Source organism: Podarcis melisellensis, assembly GCF_964234715.1.
Source record: "Podarcis melisellensis genome assembly, chromosome: 1".
NCBI lineage: Eukaryota > Metazoa > Chordata > Lepidosauria > Squamata > Lacertidae > Podarcis > Podarcis melisellensis.
Window position 1 is genome coordinate 99471468 of NC_138528.1, and position 20871 is coordinate 99492338.

Genomic DNA, 20871 nt, shown 5'->3' on the forward strand with positions numbered 1-20871 from the left:
ATTCAGTACTATTAAGACCTAAAAAGGTTTGGAGTTGATGTTTCTCTCTCTGCACGCCCCCTCCCAGCCGCCGCCACCCCTTCCCACTAAAGTTGAAAAGCTTCTCTCTGTGTGTGTCTTTCACTCTGCTGCTGTCAGTTTACTGCCTGCACTTTAGCTGTCTCTTTCCCAGTCGCTACCCTGTCAGTTTCTGGCCTGCCAATTTCAACTTGAAGCTTGACTGGGTTGATTTGATGCAAATACCTCCAGGGAAAACCCTGAAACTGATGAACAGTTATGTCAAGTCGATTTTGCACCATCGGGAAAAGGTAACCTCTGCGAGAGAAAAAAAACAACAAGGTTAAAGAGACAAGGGCTTTTTCACGTGTAATACCACTGCTGCACATCTCGTTCGCTGTTTACCATCCCTCAGAAATTGTAACTGTCAGAATTAGTCCTAATTGCAGATGCGAAAGCTGCCATTATAATAAAAACAGAGGCAGTGCAGGCATTAAATGCAGCAGCCTAATTTGTGAGACTACTGAAAAGGTAGAGTAAATGAATATTTCATTACTTTAATTACCAGGGACTACTCTTTTCTTGCTGTCTTATGATAAGTGTTGCTGTAACTAGCAACAGCAAACATCTACTAAAACATAAAGTGCAATAATAGTACAGCTTGTCAGGATCCCCTGCTTTAAAATACTAGCAAGGAAGGGGGAAAAAAGGAGGTTGTAAGGCGAGGGGAGGGGGGGAAATATAATGGTTTATCTGTTTTTTCGAGATTTGCAGGAGCTGGAGATGGAAATTCGTTTAATGTCAAAAACGCACGCACACAAAGAGGCGAGTAAATAGGTTTTAGTCAAAGAAAATAATGGGCTGGAGGAATAAGAGGGAGAAAGAGAGAGGATAGTTAAGATGAGGACACATTTGAAACCCTAGCCCTTAAAAGAAGGCTTGGAAGTGAAAAGTAGAAAGCAACTGGGAACCTCAACAGCAACCCGGCCGCCACCACAAACGCACGCCAAAAGCAACAAAGTCGAGTGTTGTGTCGCAACACAACCCCAGCGCAAGAGTTTGTTTGGGCGGCTGGAGATGGGAAGGGAGAGGGGGGGGTGAGAGTTGTTAGGTCTGACATTATTAGAGCAAGGCCAAAAAAAAGGGGGGGGAGAGAGAGAATTCCAAAAGTAGACTTCCAAAGCAGACAAAAAGTTCTTTGGGTTGCAAACTCAGGAAGAGTCCTAGAGGCTTCAAGGTAGGCAAGAAGCAAGCTGCTAGTTTCCTATCAAGACTGGTTGGGGTTGGGGGGGGGGCGTGAGTAGCAATAATTACTCAGGCTTGCCACGCCAGAAATCCCCAGGTGCCTCGGCTGCAAACGTCAATCTCAGGTAGAGAGAAGGGAGTGTGTGGTGTGTGTGTGTTGGCTCCTAGGGAGAGGGGAGGAGGAGAGGGTGTTGAATAGGAGGAGGGGGCCGAGTTTGCGGGGATGGAGAGATTGCAGAGACTGGCTGAAGCCAGCCTGTCTCTGCATTTATCACTCTGTCCCAGAGGAGGTGTTTGTTCGACATCGCAGCTTGACAGCACAAAAACACTCTGGCCAGCAGCCCTATCAAAGAACCTACTGACACGTATCATTCGTGAGCCCGGGTTTCACAAAGCGGGGGGGGGGGCGCTCCAACCACCTCGCACTTTTATCTGCGCGCAAGTGTAAAACTCCGCACGTTTCCCGAAGTGTCCGGGGTCATGTCGGACCTTCAGATTAGCCGCTTTGGCCTCCTTCTCTCCCTGCGCACACACACACACAAAAGTGGGGGAGCTGCTCCCTTTCTGAAAAAGACCAGATCACCTCCGTCCAGGACGACGTACTTTTGCCACGCTAAAAAACTTTGAAAACTCGCCTGGGTTTATTTGTCTTGGCCGGAGAGACAAAGAATTAAAAGAGCTGAACCAGCCTTATCCGATCCGCGTGGGAAAAGAGGAGGGAAGGGATAGACGGATGGATTGACGATCTGCCTCCGATCTGCAGCAGGAAGGGCGTGGGAAGAGGTGCGGGGCGCGGTGTAGGGTTAATGGTTTGAGAAGCGCCCTGGCCAATCAGAGAAGCTGTTGCCAGGCGATCCCCGCCCCGCATTCTAGATACCTGGGCTGGGCTTCTTTCTCTGCGCCTGCGTAGTTTGAGTTCTATGGTCCCCAACTTTCCTGCAAATTGGGGGCAAAGAGACTCACTTCCCTTTTGGAACAGCAACTCGAAGGCGCTTGTTTGTTGTCCAGATGAGTAAGAGAACCGAGACTCCTCTCTGGGACTGAATTGGAGCCCGAGTTGCACCCCATGGCAAGTTTTCAGGCCTTGGTCTTGCAATGTGCCCTAGTGCGCACACAGAATACCTTCCCTCTCCACTGAGTAACCACAGGTTCTCCACCACCACATACTGGCGGTTCCCTCACTGCGAGAAGCCAAGTTACAGGGAACCAGGCAGAGGGCCTTCTCGGTAATGGCACCCGTCCTGTGGAACACCCTCCCACCAGATGTCAAAGAGAAAAATAACTACCAAACTTTTAGAAGACATCTAAAGGCAACCCTGTTTAGGGAAGCTTTTAATGTTTAACATGTTATTGTATTTTAGTGTTTTGTTGGAATCCGCCCAGAGTGGCGGAGTATAAATAACAAATTATTATTATTATTATACTTCTGCATGTTGTGACCGTGCCTGTCAGTGGAGCGTGATCTCAGGGATTCGAGCCTCACGTTGGGCAAAAGCTTCCAGCATTGCAGGGGGTTGGACTAGATGACCCTCGGGGTCCCTTCCAACTCTACAATTCTATTACTTGACTCTAGTCCTGAACCTCCAACTCCCCATTCATCCTTTCTTACCTGCCTCTACTCCAATAGCCTGAACTAGAACTTCTTTTAAACGTACAGTATTCTTAAACCAGGCCTCTGTGCCTCAGTTTCCCTGTCCCTAAAGCATAGGTAGTCTTCATAATTATAGTTCCTACCAAACCACTTGTTATGTATATATGATTGAATGCAAGATTACAAATATTACTTGATGTTAGAGATACAGTACAGGTATATCCCACAGCAGATGCCACATCTATATATTACAGCAGAGAAGGCATCTACGCATGCTCTTCTCCACCCCAATCAAATAATACAGGTTGCTAAATTTTCCAGGTGCTCTCAGTTAAGAATGCGGATTAGACAGATCACGCAGACTGTAACCATGCCTGGCAGCGTGGTTGTCAGGATTCACCCTTTCTGCTACTTTTTAATTACCCTGGTTGCCCGAACATGAAACCTACTTCAAATTCAGCCTGCTTAAACCCATGCAGTTGCACAGATTTAAATGGGATTCGGATGCAAGCACACCTCCTTGAAAGTGAATTTAATGGGCATCAACAGATTTCCCTTGCGACCAAACACAGCTCAAAACTGGGGCGCCAGTCCTCATGCAATCTACAGCCTTCCACTCCATTTCAATTCATGTTTTTGTTTGCTTGTTTTGTGAGCTAAATGGAAAATCAGTTTAACTGCACATCCCTGCACACCCCTAACATGATAACTTAGAAGTAAGCCTCAGTGATTTCAGTGGGACTTACTCTCAGGTAAACGTACAAAGCAGAGATGGGGAAACCTGTGGCCCTGCTGTCGTTGCTGGACTGGAATTCCCATCATCCCTAGGCATTGGCTGCGGCTGATGGGAAATGAAGTCCAACCACATCAGGAGGTTCCTCACACCGAGTGTACATAGTTGCAGCCTAAGAGGCCAGTAAAGGTAAAGGAACCCCTGACTGTTAGGTCCAGTCACTGATGACTCTGGGGTTGCGGCGCTCATCTCACTTTACTGGCCAAGGGAGCTGGCGTTTGTTCTCAGACAGCTTCTGGCCAGCATGACTAAGCCGCTTCTGGCAAACCGGAGCAGCGCACGGAAACGCCGTTTACCTTCCCGCCGGAGCGGTACCTATTTATCTACTTGCACTGTGTCCTTTCAAACTGCTAGGTTGGCAGGAGCAAAGACTGAGCTCACCCAGTTGCGGGCATTTGAACTGCCAACCTTCTGATCAGCAAGCCCTAGGCTCTGTGGTTTAACCCACAGCGAATAACAGGGCTGGCATTTATGCCTTTTTGAAGCACAGGGAGGTCAAGGAGAAGAAGTGCAACTACATTTAATCCCCAAAGAGAAAGGGGAAATTAATGGGAGCCTGAATAATTCGGCTGTCATATGACTGGCCAAGTAAGGCAGAAATCAAAGAAATCTTGCTTGGGTTGTCATCAACACCTGTGGGACTGCCTTCCCGAATAAGGATCCAGCGGGACAAATTCTGCCTGGCCTGGCCTGTTATTGCAATTGCCAAGGAAGTGCCGGCCAGCATCACCATGTGTCAAGCCAAGCCCGGAGGAAGAGCTAGAGACCCTGCTCTGGATCCCATGGACTAATGGCTCTTGGGTGGAGCCACCTGAAGCCAGCCGAGTCTTTTGCTGAAGCATTTGACGTGGCTGAAATCCACTCACTTGTTAGACGGAACCATCCAGGTCAGAGGCTCTGCAATACAGCATCTATATCTCCTCGTCCTGGTACTGATTCTTTCTCTTGCCTCGCACCTTCCCTGGGGTTCATTCCCACCCAAAATCAAACCCATGGCGTGTGCGACTGGAGGAAGCGGGAGAGAAAATGTGAAGAGGCACAAGTATAGACCGCGGAACAACTACGCACTGCCACGTTTCCAAGTATCACAGCGATGCACCCCTTGCCCAGCTCCCGCGGTGGCAGAAAGGAAAGGCTTTTGCCGGACTGTCCCAGAAAAAAGCGCTCTCTGCCGAGCTCACTTTGGTCTCTTGCCTGATGTGGTGATAATCTATTCCAGTTTATTTCTCCCGTCTCTCCGCGCCCCCACCCCCAGTCGCCCTTTCCTCCAGTGCCCCAATAACAAAGAGTAAAAGAACTTCCAATTCTGTTTTAATTAATTGCTTGCTCGCAACCATACACACCCTATCAACTCTGGTTCGTTAGTGAAGCTGGAAAATGGTAAGAGTCGAACTAGCCTAACACCCACTGAATAAGAATGTTAAGTGTGCGTTGGTGGGTTAAGGGGGGGGGGGAGACCAGCGCACATAGCACAACACTCTCCACATAATCACTGGATATCTAAGAAGACTAAAGGTAGCAATACGCTTGGAAAACTCCAGCGCGCCGAATGTGCTCCTGTTTCAAAGGCGTCGGTATAAACAGGCTTCTTCAAAATCAGTCCCAATTCCAGGACGCTACACGCTGAACTCCTTTCACACACATCCAACACTTGTCACCCTTCGCTGCAAACAGCACAGTATTTGTATAAGTTCTTTTTCCCCCTACCCACAAATACGCTTTTAAATTCGGATCGGAATACGGAGTCACAACGGATTCCCCCACGCCTAGGCAGGTGGCAACATTCTCGCCTCTCTTTCGAGATGCAACTTTTCCACGCTGCCAAGTGAGTCCCAACAACAACACACGCACACCCGTCCCACTATCCTCCCGTATGTAAACGCTCCTCGATCCCGGTCCCCCCCCCCAATAATATGCATTCCTAGACCCCGCGCGCAATAGATTAAAATACAGGATAGGGGGTGATTGTTTTTTTTGGAGAGGGGGAAGGCTTGCTCCTGTTTAGGCAGAGCTGTTCTAACGCGGCTCTGCAGCCGCTTCTCTTGATTCAATCGGGGGCTCAGGGGAGGGAAGGTATATTTTTGCAGTCTAGACAGGGACCAGCGCCTGGCTGGGCTCTTTGCTACGGGCAGGAGAAGCGGTGCGCAAATTGCTCGGCCAACCTCCCCTGCCTGCGCGCCTGTCCTGGCGCGTCCCACTTTCCCGATTTCAAACCGCGACGCGCAGAGTTAAAAGAGCGGGGCAGAGGGGCCTTGTGGTTCTGGGGACGGTGAAGGATCGAAGCTACGTTTCACATCTCAGTAGTCTACCACCATCACCACCAGCAGCCCCCGCCCCCCTTGCAGCTCCGGTTTCCAGCGCCAGATCGCAATTGCTGCGGTTCTGGGATTCGGACGCGCTGCTGCCTCGCGCTTATTGCTACCGCAACGGACGGTGCCAACCTCAATTAGATCACAAATGGGATCACTTTAATTCAGCTCTCCAACGGTGACCCTGACCAGGTTTTTGAAAGTCTAGTAGATAGATAGATGATAGATGATAGATAGATGATAGATAGATAGATATAGATAGATAGATGATATAGATAGATAGATAGATGGTAGATAGATATAGATAGATGATGATAGATAGATAGATAGATAGAGAGAGAGATAGATATAGATAGATATAGATAGATAGATAGATAGATAGATAGATAGATAGATAGATAGATAGATAGATAGATTTGAGGTGGGGGCTTGTTTTAAACAGCTCTTGCTTTTCCAGATATTTCTGCCCCTACCCCACCCCTTTCCAAAGGAATACTGCATGCTCGGTCATTCATCTAAAACGACATAAAGCATAATTATGGGATGATTTGGCAGTTGGCATTCGTGCCAAGCTGCGCTCCATTGCCAGATCCTAGAAACGCGCCTGCTGCTGCTGCTGCTGCTGCTCTGGGGTTGAGAGTCAAAAGCAGGCAAGGAAAAAGGCTTCCTTGAGAGAGAAGCTGGAGTCAGGGATTGGGGGGGGGGGGGAGGAGAGAGAGATTGAGAGAGAGAGACTCGACATGGAGGAGCCAGGCTTGCAGGAATAGTAACGCGTGCACCACATTTTACATTCCCCTTCTCTCTCTTTCTCCCTCTCTCTAGGCCCCCGCCCGCACAATCCCACTCGCATCCCGGTTCAAAACTGCTGCATCAACCTAGAAAGAAAAGCAAGAAAATGATCGGCACGCTATCAGAAAGCACCAGGAGGCTGTGACAAAAGGGAGGTTTGCCAACTTGACACACGGGTAACAACATAGCAAACACCTTTAATTCTGTCATGTCTCATACCCTTTACTTTCTCACACGTTTTGTGGCTGTTCTAACGTTGACACCTACAGGGTTTTTTATGCCCCCCTCCCCCAAAAAATGTAGAAGAGGGAGGGTGGAGAGAAAGAAACCTGGCGATTTTTTTTTTAGAAAGGAAGAAGGAAATAAAATAACCTGTAGGAACTATAACAAAATCTACGCATCCTGATAGTTGAGAGCAACTCTGAGTTCGAAAGGAGTGACATTCCCACGTGTCTCTCCAGGGCCAAGACGCCTGAACCCAAATCGGCTCGTTCTCTGGGACCAGAGTGAACATTCTGGGGGGCTGAGAAGGAGAAGTCAAGGTGCTGTTCTGCTCCCAAGGCTGAGGCACCTCAGCAAGCTGAGAAGCTCCCCTGAAATTAATGGAACTTTAAGGGGGGAAATTTCATGGAAACAGGTTAAAGATGCAAGACAAGCACCTTCCTGCCTTTGGGAAGTTGGCGATAGGGCAAGGCTGGAGTTGCTTGCCACAGATTCCCTTGCTGGGTTGCGGGAAGCTTTCGTGATCCCAGATTTAACTCGAGCTTCAAATCCACACCTACACCACGTGGATCAGCGCGATCCTAGGGGACGAGTCCTTTAGGAGTCAGTCCCACTGAATCCAACGCAACTTGCTCCCAGCTGAGCGTGTAGAGATTGCTGCTGCACCTACTGTGTTGTAAGTGTGTGTGCAATGCTGTTGGTTTAACAGTGCATGGGAATATGCCAAGCTTTTCCCTCTGTCTGTCATTTATGAACAGTCATAGCTCGAAGATAAAAGTCCCGAGAAAATGCCGTCATATCTGATGAGTGCAAGTGAACGGCACGCGAGGAGTTAAACAGCCCCCCCCAAAAGAGAGAGAAAACCTCGCTTCTGGGTAAGTTAATATCACAGCTGCTTGGCAAAGCATTATCCCAGCACCTCATTTAACAAAAGCCTCCCTCCCCCCCCAAAAAAAACCAGGCTCATGCTTTCACCCCAAGTGTTCAAGGTGTTTACTGAAGTAAATCTGCCTAAATCCTCCGCTGCTTGGGTCATAGGGGTGGACAAAAAAAGGGGAGGGGGTGAGAGTCTGGGGTGGAAGGTGCAGAGATAATCTCTTTTTCAAATTCTGCAAATCTTTTGGTGTAAATCAGGAATCTGTGTCACATGCCTCCTTCCTTCCACCGGTAACATCTCCTAGTTGGGGCGCGCTCTTTTTGGGAGAGGGAGAGAAAGGCCGGCCCAGCACCTCTAAGAAAAAGGAGAACTCTTTTCACACTCTTCCGACGTATTCTCTCTTTCTCTCTCGTTTCCTTTAGCACGTTTAATCTAGTTGCCGATGAGATATTGGGGTGGAGAGAGGAAAAGCTGTTACTATCTTTCCTTTTTTAACCGCTACAAACAAACAACCAAAAAGGGGGGGGATGCGGGCGGGGTGGCCCTGAAAAATGACAGGTTGGTAGCCAAGAGATAGTGTGGTTGAAAAGTTGTCACTTAAGATTTCTGCTCTTCTAGCCCAGTTATTTCAAGCCTAGCAGTTGCAGATCCTCCCCCCTCTCCTCTCTCCATCTTTTTTAAAAACTTGCTGCAAATGGAGGCGAAGAACACAGGCAAAATTTGACAGCTCTCCCTGAAAGGGCTTAAATACTTCTCAGTAAGCAGTTATAAATAATCTCTCTCTTAGTAAAGAACGGTGTGTGTGTGTATGTGTGTGTGTGTGACTAGAACCTATTCAAAATGTTGTTGTAGAAATCGATTTTAAAAGATAAATATATTTTTCGAAAATTAACAAAAGTAGGAATTGGACTAGGGTGTAGCACCTGGTCACAATAAGTTATAAGAAAGTTAGGATACCTGTGCGTGTGCTTTCCAGCTCAAATTTGAGATTATGTAGCAACAACAGGCCAAGCTAAAGCCTTTTCATTTCACCCCCTTCGATTAATACTATGATTGTGTCTATTGACCAGCACCTCGATTCCGTTCACTATCTGTGGCTTGAAAGTAGGAGCAAGTTATGTTCCTCTTCCCCTCTTATGGACCAGACATCTCTCTCCCTAACCCATCTTCTCTAGTTCATGGAGAAGGAACAGTAAGAGCTAGCTGTGCTCTATCCATCTATTAATAAAAGAGATTAATCGATTCAGTGGAGAGTCACGGATTATTATTGTAGGTTAAAAAACAACAGCAACTGGGTTAATTAATCGGTTTGGGGAAAGTAGCATTTCAGTACCGAACGGTACTAATGCATTTAATTGATGATTCAAACTAGTTTTGCAAACCAAAAGGACATTGCTTAGGAGCAAGTCTCGCTCAATTCAGCAGAGCCAGCTTCTCAGAATGTGTGCTTAGGGAAATAACAAGTCAATGGATTTGCTTAAAGCAAGTTTAATTTTTGTAAATAGAAATGGGGGGGGGTTGTAATGGTCGGGCTGGCACCCCCATATTATATGGACAAATCCCACTGATCTACAGGTGAATGTTTCACCAATCTTAAATATACTTTTAGAAAGTTTAACAGCCCATCCTGAACATGTTCACTTAAATGGGGTGGGGGTGCGATTCCTTTCAATGAAACTTCCTTCCTTAGAAGTGGAATTAGGCCGCAAACTTTGGATGCAAAGCCTTGCCGATTAGGTCCGGGTAAATCCCAGGGGGGACTGACTTCCCAGTAAGCAGGCTAGGGCCCAATCGTGGCTCCCTTAGACTGATTTAAGCAAGTCCTTAATTATTCAGATTTCCTGCTTAATCCCGTGTAGAGTGAACAGGATCGTTCACACCTCTGACATCGGCGTGAAAATGCATCTACGTTTGCTTGCAAGCAATGCTACGAGGAACACGACGGGCACCTCTTCCGAGGAAGTTATGCGACCACATTCCTATCCTCAACCCGCTTATTAATATCAGGTTGCGTTGTGGCTGCTATTCCGAGGTAACGACTTCGGGGTGGGAGCCACGGATCCTGCAAACAACGCAGTCCTCACTGATGATCCGAAAGCAACCGAGTTATTTTGCGCGCGCGCAGAACTTTCTCCTCCAAGTCTGCGATGCTAAAGCGCACGCTTTTGCGGGGAGTAAGTCCCAGGGACCGCGAAGATGGGCGGGGAGAGGACTGAACATGCAGAGGATGGTAGGTCTTGGTGTCAACTGCTTCGGGTTCCAGCCTTAGAAGCTCCCGACCAGGTGAAACTAAGATGGGAATGAGTGGAAATGTGCGCCCAGGTTTGAGTCCAACTCGGAAAAGGGAAAACCAAGCCAGGCAGGCAAAGGCGCGGAGAGCCCTCAGGGGCAAACGTGTGGCGACCTGCGCCCACCTGCCCTGCAGCCCCAGACTGCCGGCAGCCTTGTCCATGGAGGGTGAGAGAGGCATTTGATCCCCTCCCTGACACTTTCTACCTCAAGTGTTCGCGGCGAGTGGCCATGAATAGTACCCGCATGCCATCTTGTAACACTATCTGCCTGTCAGAAGAGCGAAGGCCGGGCAGCTATATAAGGCTTGTAACTAGGGGAAGCCCAACAAACAGCTACAAAACACCTCAGCTATTTGACTCAGCCTCCACCCTTCTGCTCTTGCCCCCTCTCTTCTTCTCCTTCTTCCTCTCCTCCTTTTTCTTCTTCTTCTCCTCCTCCTCCTCCTCCCCCCTTTCCTCTCTCCCTCTCTCTTCTCCCTCTCTCTTTCTCCTCTCTTTTCTCTCTTTTCATCTTGGCTTTCTGTTGCAGAATGCAAATCTAGCCTGCCGGCGGGTGAATGGACTGAATTGTGATTAAGAAGAAGAAGAGACCCTTTCTTTGTTCTCCCCTCAGGGGATGTTTACTGGGAGAGACACAGCGGATCAGATATGAAAGGCATTCAGGTCAGCATTGATGTGAGCGAAAGTGAAATCATACCTAAGGCATTCAAAAGACCGCCGTGTCAGGGGTTCAGCTAACGGTGCAGCTACTCGCTCTGTGTGTGTGCCTCGGTGTGTGTGTCTTCCCTGGTAGGCATACGAGAAAATAAAAATAAAAAAGCCGCCCACAAAACAGGCATGGTGTTTTGTTTTTGCAGCTCAAATATTTATTTATTTTCTTACAAAGTTTTAGATTTCTTCACTTTAAAAAAATAAAATAAAATAAAATTCCAAACTTGAAGAGAGAGGAAATAAGCCACCTTGTTTCTCAGCTGTTGGATAATTCTGGTTTTGTCTTAATTTTAGAGGTGGAAGGGAATGGCGCCCACCCACCCAACCCCCCCCCTCCTTCCTCTCTTCGGAGTGTAATGTGAAACCTGCCTTTCCTTGGTGCCTCCATATGGGCTCTATAGGGCTACATTAGACATCTAATTGATATGAATGAAGAAGATAGGGCCGCTGAGTGGTGGAGGCAAAGGAGGCTAATCCAGTCTCGCCTCCATCAGAAGCGACCTCAGGAGAGAACAGACAGCGTGGCATTTGGCGGGGGTGGGGTGGAGAAAGAGAAGATGAAATGATCCAACACACCTGAGAATAATAATAATAATAATAATAATAATAATAATAATAATAATAGTTTGCATTGCCATTGCAACGCCTCAGACCCAACCCCAACTTCGCTTAATTTAGCTTCTGCAACCGTAAAACCAAATAGAAAGCTTAGGCTCTTCCTAGGCTTTTCCACGAGGAACCACTGGGAACTTAGCTTCGCAAAGTTTCTGCTGCTTAAATAGACAGAAGCTGCCTCCTCATCCGACCCAGCGCGCAGCGGCGCTGCTATCGCTAAATATGTATCTACAGTCCACACACACGTGCATTGATTTGGGGCGGGGGGGGGGGTGACTTGTGGAGCGGCCAAATCCTTACACTGAAGCAAACCTTTCGGAGTTCAGGGATGCTTCCTTCCCGAGGATTGTCCTAAGCTTTTAAGAACGGGGAGGGCGGGTGTCTACATCCATTGATTAAAAAGAATAATAATTAAAACGGTAAGGGAAACTGCAGGCGGGGACGCACGCACAAAAATAGTTAATGAGACTTTTTTTGGGGGGGGGAGAAATCATGGTTTTATCCCCTTCCTTTTCCCCTCTAGAATTGTTGGTTAGATAACGGAGGGGGTTCCCTCCCCCTCCCCTCCCCATCTGTTTCTTGGTAACATTTAATGCTTCACGTTTTCAACTAGTGTTTCTGCCTCAGAGACCTCTCTCCCCCCCCTCTAGTTGTCTAAAAAAGACAACTAAAGAGCAATCAAAAAGGTGTCTGACTTCGCCATTCAGACAATTGTACCCTTGTGAGAATGCCTGGATGAATGGTACGGTGGACACCCCAGCACTATTGACGTTATAAACATGTAAATGAAACACATTAGGGCAGACAATCAATTGTCTGTGGGCAACTTGCGAACCTGCAAACTCCCTCCGCTGCGTGACAGGCACAAAATAGGGTCTACCTTGGGAAGCCCAACCGGCTCGGGGGTGGGGTGGAGGGGGTTCTGCGGCTAGGGGGGGTGGGCAGGAGAGGACAAAGGCGTCCCTTTCAGAGAGGAGAAAATGCACCTTAAAAGCAAACGGGGGATAATGCAGATTGCCCAGATGCTGTGGAGGCCAAACATGCCTGATGCCTTTCAGGGAATCAACGCTCTTCCCACTTTTAAAGGAGAGAGGGAGAGACAGAAAGAGAGAGAGAGGTAGAGAGATTCGCTTCCAGCCCTTAGGGAGTGTCCCCCCCCCCACTGCCCCTCAATACACACAAAGCTTGATTTTTAGACTCCCCTGAGATTTTCCAATCCTACGTGCTTAAAAAAGAAGAAGGCTCTACTCCATTTCCCTGATTCATCTGTAAAATCCAGAACTGGAGAGAGACAGAGAGAGAATATACGACAAATGGTGGGGGGAATATTAGACGGGGCGGGGGTGACTTTCTAAGACGAGTCCCAAACTCTGAGGCGACACGTTTTTAGGCGGCACTTGATCTACGGGAAAGGAGAGTTAACAGATTCTCTTGAGGACTTCCATTTCTGCCCGCCAAGAACCTCAAACTAAAATAAATACATCCACCTTGACAGGGGGAAAACAGCCCCTTGTGTTCTCCGGGCGCCTCGCTTTGCTCGGGTGTGAGAAGGATGACAGGCGGTGCACACCTTGGCCTCTTCTCTGGAGTGCCACACACACACACACACACACACACACACACACGTGAGTGTGTCATTCATATAGACAGAGATGCATATATTATATACAGAAGCACGCATATATGTGGGTCTGCAATACACAAATACGAGAACCAGGTTGGGGGGGGAGGCAGGAGGAGAATGCAGTATCTTCAGAGATCACTCAACTTTTCAAAATAAAAGGATCCCTTTGCTGTGGATTTTCGCACTTGTAAAATACTAATAATAAAAATAATAATAATAAGGCTTGCCTCGGGACCATTCCCCCAGCTGTTCCTGAGACGTCCAAAAAGTAATAAAAAAATACAACTAACCAACCAAAAAAAAGCATCCCACTCGCTCTCACTGTTTTTCTCCGTTGCCCTCAGATTTGCACCCTACACACACGATGTTATTTCTCAGCTAGGAATGTGGCTGGGAATCTCCCCCCCCCCGTCTCTTCCCCCCATCTTTTTGGGGAGCTGGCAAGCCGCTCTCTCTCTCTCGAGAGAGGCTTGTCGAGGCTGCTGTCAGTTTGGTTCCCGGACGCGTTGATGAGCGAGGCTGCCCGTTTGCTTGGCCTGCTCTTTTGGGGATGGGGAGGGGGGGAAACGCGGGCCTTGCTCCCATTCCTCCAAACGATCGGGAAGAACTTTGTGAAGGGACCACCTCACTAAGGGCAGAAGGGCAGAAGTCAACTTTGCCAGGGTTTTTGCTCCACGCTCCTGCGCTGCAGAGAACCATCCGAATCCCCAACCCGTGGCTCTTTTGCTTTTTCAAAAAAAACAAAACCAAACCCTCAAACCAGCCAAAACCCTAACCCTCACCATCTCTCAGAGAGACAGGAGAGAAAATTGATGGGGAGAGGACTGAGGTCACCCCGTGATCACATCAGTCGCAGCATCTTTTTCCTCTCCAAAGGGGGCCCATAACACCCTAAGCATCAGCCGCCACAGCAAGAGCAAAAACTTGGGGGAAGTTTGCAGTTCGCCTGGCAGTGGAGATGGTGGTGGATCTCCCAGGGGCAGAGAAGGGAGGGGAGGGGGACGCAGAGGGTGGGATGGGGTGGGGGTTGGAGAGGGAGAGGGAGAGGGAAGAAAAAAAAAAGCAAATAGAAGGCAGCTTGGGGGTTTGCCTCCTGCTCGCAGAGAGAAAGTGTTTCAATTCACAGCGAGTCAGGCGACTGGGAATCATCTGACTGAACTTTCCTGAAAAACCGACAGGCATTCCTGGACTGCTGCGGGTTCATCTGAGCTCCTACAAGCGCCAGCTCCTCTGGAGGGAGACCACGTTAAAAGGAAACGGTTCCCCCTTTCTGCCCTCATTTCAGCCACACAAATCTGGGCATCTCCGCATCACACTCCCACGCCACTTCCTTCTCTCCTCTAAGTCAATTTATGAACTTGCTCGCTTGAGAACAACAACAACAAGCCTATCATGATTTGAAGCAGCATTTCATCTTAAAACTTAAATAGGTGCGCGCACAGTGCCCAGAATGCTTTCCGGACCTCTGCTTAAGGTCTTCATTCTGCCCATCATGATTTAAAAATAATTGGGGGGGGGGGGACAAACCTTGCACAAATAAATAAAATTCCATCAGTCTAGTTTATGCTTTTTTTTTAAAAAAAGAAGAAGCTGCTTCTCCCCGCTTTCTTTTTTTTAATGAAGCCACAAATATTTTGATTCTCATGAGCTGCCCCTGAATTTCTTCTCCCTGATTTCGATTAGCACCGTTCTGTGTAATGTTATCAGGAAAAACACAACCACAGCAAAGTGACATCTTTTCCAGGAATCCAAAAGAAGGGGGTGGGGGGTGGAAGAGAGAAATCCACTCCCGTTCAGATAAATCCCCAGCAAATCCCAAAGGGGCCAATACGTGTTTGTCGAGGAAAAAATAGGAGAGAGAGAGATGAAAAGGAAGGAGGGAGGAGGAGGATGAGAAGAAAACACACCCCTGATCTATCTACCTGCTATTCAAAATTCGAATAGTTCTCACTTGAGACATGGCTTAACGAGAAAACACGCGCATCATCAAGCAGAGAAAGATGTCTGCTTTTTTGTGGCTTGGTTTTAAGTGCAACACCACCCTCGCAGGTTTGACACTTGGAGTCAAACAGTGGTTAGACTTTGGAAGAAGTTTGCAGAGTCTAAAAGACACAGGTTACTTTCACCTGGCTAGAGGCGCTCCCTGCCTCTCTCTCAAGACACCCAGAAGAACGTGGGGGGGGGGGGGAGAAGCAGAATGAGTATTCCTCAGGGGTCTTTCTGCATTGCTCTAATGATGCCTGTGTTTCCTGCATGCATCTCATGCCTGATCTCCACGCCGCTAATGTCACCTCTCTCCCCCTCTCTTGGAACAAACTGTCAGGAGGAAACACTGAACATGCAGATAGATCATACATGCAGATATTCACCACACCACAGTGGACACGCTTTTAGGAGATAAGCTAACAGTCTTATACACGCGCACGGGGAAGAGAAAGAAGGTTGGCTTGAACCACATCACCCTTCTCAATAATCAAGAATGCCAAGCCTGAATCTCATTCCATGCGATATTTAACATATCCTGTGTGTGTGGCGCGCGAGGGGGGGGGGGCGGCGGCGGAGAGGACGGCATAGTTGACATAAAAGGTTTGCTCTTTTAACATGTTTGTAAAGGATAGAAGGGGAGGGTGGGAGGAAAACCCTACAGCAGACAGTGGTTGTAAGCAAATCAGCTTAATAATGATAATAATAATAATAATAATAATAATAATAATAATAATAATAATAATAATAATAATAATAATAATATTCGTACAAAAGAGGTGAAAAGAGTGCTTTTAAACGTCTGCTAAATTACAAGCGACGGGTGAGAGAAGGGTGGGCAGGAAAAGTGACTCTTTCGCCAGGACCACCTTAAATAACGGCAGGCACCAGGCTAAAAGGGAAAGTGGCGGGGAACGCGGAAAAGTGGGGGGGGGAGAGAGAAGATGCCCCGAATATATTGTTTAGACTTTGTTTTTTTGCCTTCTTGGAAAGCAGCCCCGGAGAGGTGGGATGGGGTGAGTGGAGACACGGCAGCCCGGAGTTTCTGCGCTGAAAAGTCCCTCTCTCACACCTCCCCAGCGACGGGGGAAACGCACAAAAACTCGCCCCCATTTGTTTGTAACCAACCTTTCTCTTTGTGTTTCCTTTCCTTTCCTGTCCTCCACTCCTCCCCCCCCGCCAGCCCAAAAATATTGCAAGTAACATCGGTTCGGGTTTACACCAGTGTCTTCCTCATGCTCAACTCCCCCCCCTCCTCAACTCTAGATAAAAGTTGCTCAGAGTGAGGGCCAAGGAAGCGCCATGCGGAATGGTGTGGGGCTGGAGTGTGCGAGTGTTTAGTTGCGTGGGGGGGGGGGAGAGACTTGGAACTTGTGATTCAAATAAGAAAGGAAGGACCTGGAGGGAAAGGGGGCAGCTGAACCCCCCCCCCCAAAATCCGACGCAGGATACTGTATGTCCCGGGGCCGCGCAGGACCCCCCCCCCTCTCTCCGTCCGCTTCTTCCGCGATCAGAGGAGAGAGGGCCACGCGCGGGACACGCACGACTCTCCCGACTGCTGCCTGCTCGACAGAGGGGAGTTTCCTTGGCCGCCCCCGAAAAGTAACTCTTCCGCCCGCTCGGCTCCAGATTTCTCACGCTGCTCTCTCTCCTCCTCCTCCTCCTCCCACCCCCTGCTTTTCCCAGGGTCTGGCTAAGCGGTTGAGGTTTTCCTGCGTATGTGTTTTAATGGAGCTGTTCAAAGATCGCCCCCCTCCCTGTAATCCACCCCTCCTTTCTCGGTGTGTCCATTCCCTCCTTCTCCCCCCCCCCCACAACACAAGGAAGGATCTGGTCATGACAACGTGAAAACTACCGGACGTTTTCCAAAGTGCCATTTCTTTTCGTTCTTTCTTTCTTTCTTTCTCTCTCTCTTTCTCTCTCACCCTCAGCTCTTTTGCTTTTCCTGGGTCTTGTGAGAGGAGGAGGGGAGGGTGGAGAGAGAGAAAGAGAGAGAGAGAGAGAGAGAGAGAGAGAGAGAGAGAGAGAGAGAGAGAGAGAGAGAGAGAAAGGCTGGCTTGGCTGAGAGGTGATTGTGGCCGTGAAGGCAGCGATCAAAGGGAAACAAGAAAGAGACAACGGCGGGGCCAGAGGGAGGGAGAGAGAGAGAAGGAAGGAAGGAGGGGAAGAGGAAAGAGAGCGGGCGAGAGGAATCTAACGGGTCTTCTTGGGCGATCTCGCCGGCGCAGGAGCGCAGCAGCCGGGACCGTTACCTAACTCGCCCCAGAGGCGAAAAACTTTCTGCTTTTCCCAACGCCCCGAGCCAAGAGAAGCGACGGAGACTGGAAGGGGGGGGGAGAGGAGGAATCTCCTTTCCTCTCTCTCTTCCTTCCTCTCAGCGCCCGGAGTCTCCCACCCCCGCTCCGCTTCCTCAAGGAATCTCCCCCCCCCCCGCCATCAACTCCTCCAAGGAAGCCCCGGGACCTCCCCCCCGCCTACTTTGATCGGACTTATCCCCCCCAAAAAAGAAGGAAAGAGGTGGGTGGAGGGTGTGGGTGAAGCGAACCAAATCTTAAGGAGCGCTCGCGGGGGGGGGCACAGACACACACAGGAATAGCAACGCCCTGGGATCCCCCACCGCCGATCCTCTCTGCCACTCACTTTCTCTCGGGCTGCCTGAAACTCTCGCTCTCTCCGCTCCAGAAATACACAACAAACAAGACGGACAGATCTCTAGCTCGCCCTCCCTCCGTCTCTTTCTCTCTCTCTCTCGGTGGGTCTCTCTCTCTCCCCCCACCCTTTTCCTCCTCTCTCTTTTCTCCGCCGCGGCGCAAGCGATCGCCCTGCTCCAAACCCACCGCGGGTATTGGGGGGGTTGTTGGGGGGCTTTTTGCTGCTTTCTTTCTAGCAACACCGCCCCCCGCTTCGTCCAAATACGCACACCTCCCTTCATATTTCCTTGCCTTTTCTCCAAACCCTCCCCCCCTCCCCACTCCGCCGGCAATCGTCTCGAAGTGTCGCCAGGACCCAAAGTAGAAAAAAAGAAAAAAAAATGAAGAAGGGAAAAAAGTTTGATGGAGGGCTTCCCCCTCCCCCGCTCTGCCCTTCCCCGGCGGCTCCCTTCTCTCCTTACCGTTTTTCCTTCTTGGATTGGCTTGTTTTCGCCTCTTACACCTGGGGCCATCCGCCATGATCTGCTGCTTCATTGATAAGAGTGGATCAGATGGCAGCTCGCATGGACTCGACTCCCTGATTCAGCAGCACGCAGACTCTATGGAGCAACCAAACAGAGGCACCGGGTGGGCATGGCGAGATCCCGTTCAAACGCGCGGCGCCAAAGGGAGCCCACGGACACAGCGGAGAGGCTCTCCCCACAGGCAACCCCCCCACCCCCCACCCCGACACCTCCCCACCCTGCACAAAAGAAGGACCCCCACCCCGAGCAGCCCAGGCGCCGCGCACAGCAGCGCTCGCCTTGCGCACCACACAGCGCCACACACAAAAACACACACACGCTCTCCCTTCGCCCTTCCTCGGAAGTGTCTGGCCGGGGGTGGGGGTGACTTTTTTCTTTCTTTCTTTGAAATGCATGCTCTTCTTTTAACAGGCAAAATACCTCCTATTATTATTATTAACATTATTATTATTATTATCTCCCCCTCCACCACCAGTGATCAGACACACACACACACAAGTATTACATCTTCAGAAATGACTCATGACCCGTAGAGGGAATGCACTCGGTTTTAATGGTTTTGTTTTCTGTCTCCCTCTGTGCGTGTGTGTGTGTGTGAGTTTTTAAACAGGAAAAAAAAAACGTTGCTTGACTCAAATCGCTGGGCGGATTTTTTTCCTCCGAAAAGTACTGAGGACCTCACGACGCTGTCTCTTGTTTGCATAACCAATGACACCTTAATATATATATATATATTGAAAGTATATGGCTACGAACTGATAAGAGCTGCAGAAGAACAGGCTTATCTGCCTTCTCGCTCTCTCTCTCTCTCCCCCCCCCCCACGTTTCTCACACTTTTAAAGTCACGTTGGCAATATCCTGCACAGGGTTCGCCTCCCCCTCCCCAAATGTAATTTCAGCCTCCCTTCTTTAGAAAGAAAATAAGAAGAGGGGTTGCGGGAGAGATGTGAAACTACTCTTGTGAGACTTTCTTATTAGTGGATCTCATTTTTAAAAAATTGTCTGTGTGCGTGTACACACACACACACACAGAGTCTTGTAAAACTGGTGCACTTTCTCGCTGACACGGCCGCAAACTGGATGTGAGCTTTAAGACTGTCAAAACTGGGGAAACGAGGAAACCCCTCGCTGTCTGGCTGACTTAAGCAAACGCTGTAGCTTCAGAACATGCACCCACACAGCACAACACAAACAACAACAACAACCACAACCCAGTATACTCTGACTTAAGGACGAGTTTAAACAAGGAAGGAGGACTGGGTAGTGTGTGTGTGTGTAGAGAGAGAGAGAGAGAGAGAGAGAGAGAGAGAGAGAGAGAGAGAGAGAGACTATAAAAGACGCAGCAGATGCAAACTGTAAAACAAGGACAATTAACCCTTGCTCTCCTGGACCAAATTTATCCTAACCTCGTCTTTTGTCTTCCCCCTTTTATTTATATACTAGGCTTTTGCCATCTAGAAATGGACTCGCAGGCTCGTCTCTTTAGGCTGGAAAACCTCTCACCGCACTTGCGTGAGAGCAAGTCCCGCTGAAGTCAGGGGAACTTACTTACGAGTAAGCATGGGCTGCACAACGCAGAACTTTACAGATCTGGCAGGAGAAGGGGAGGGGGATTTCTTCCCTTCCTTTTATGTGGTTGTTTCCCTATTAACTTTAAAGGCGATTTAAGAAAGGAAGAAATGAAATGAAATAAACCTTGCGGCAGTGTGTTGTTTGGAGATTAGCTTCAAATGCACTGTGTTGTGCAGGTAAGGCTGTGTAAGATGGCACAAGCGAGGCCAGCCCTGTGTCTTGGACTCAGCTGCCTATGAACCCATCTTGAGCCACTGAAATGTGTGTGTGGAAGAGCGAAGGGAATCAGCACCCCATTTCATGTTTGCTGGAGACTTCTAACTCTGTAGCAACTATCTTCTCCATTAAAAGAAAAGATCTAGCAGGAGGCTAAGAAATTATTCAAAACAACAACCTGATCCTTGAAAGCATCCTTGGGTAAGTGGCGAAATTCTCTAAGAATCTACCAATGGAGAGGATCACCGTCAAGGATTCTCACTGCCTACGTACCCTTTGATATTCATGTTTTTTAAGGTTGCTAAAAATTGTGACAATTGGGATCTCACCAAAGTCCCCCTACTCCACCCCTCGTCTCTTCCTGGGCAAATTCTGATTTTGTTTCCCCCTTTACATTGTTTTTTAAAAATTTTGTGCTACCATCGACTTTTAAGCAAGTTGCAGTAACTACTTTCACTTCTTGTTGAGAATCCCAGAAGCTGAGGTGTTAACTTCACCCAGTCTCAGAGAAATAAAAGCAAGAAATGAAACTGACTAAGCATACAGAACAGCAAAAAAAGAAAAAAGAAGAAAAAACTTTCTTGGTTGCTTTGGAAGAGACTAAATAGAAGCCTGCCACTAACCCTAAGAGCTGCAGCCAGCTAATAATACATTTGGTGGGGCTGGTTTGCTGGGAGTTCTTTTTAAAGCAAAGCCCCAACTAAAATCTTATTATCCAGCCGTGCCTGTGTTGGTCTTGTTCACAGCTTGAAAATCATTAACAGGTACGTGCAAACTTTAAGATGTGTAAACGTGAGGACGAAGAGAAGCGAGCGGAATGCTGCTTAAAAAAAAAACAACAACCACAACAGACCGAGGAAT

The 20871-nt window shown here is 48.7% G+C and overlaps 1 protein-coding gene across 3 annotated transcripts in view; it reads right to left on the reverse strand.

Annotated features, from left to right (window-relative positions):
- Positions 1 to 20871, reverse strand: part of ZEB2 (zinc finger E-box binding homeobox 2) — a 164119-nt gene that overhangs the window by 142278 nt on the left and 970 nt on the right. For all 3 annotated transcript variants that reach the window (XM_081928527.1, XM_081928526.1, XM_081928528.1), the window contains exon 2: positions 18160 to 18297. In XM_081928527.1, the coding sequence (XP_081784653.1) occupies positions 18160 to 18232 (73 nt within the window). In that variant the 5' untranslated portion in view covers positions 18233 to 18297. The remainder of the gene's footprint in view (positions 1 to 18159; positions 18298 to 20871) is intronic.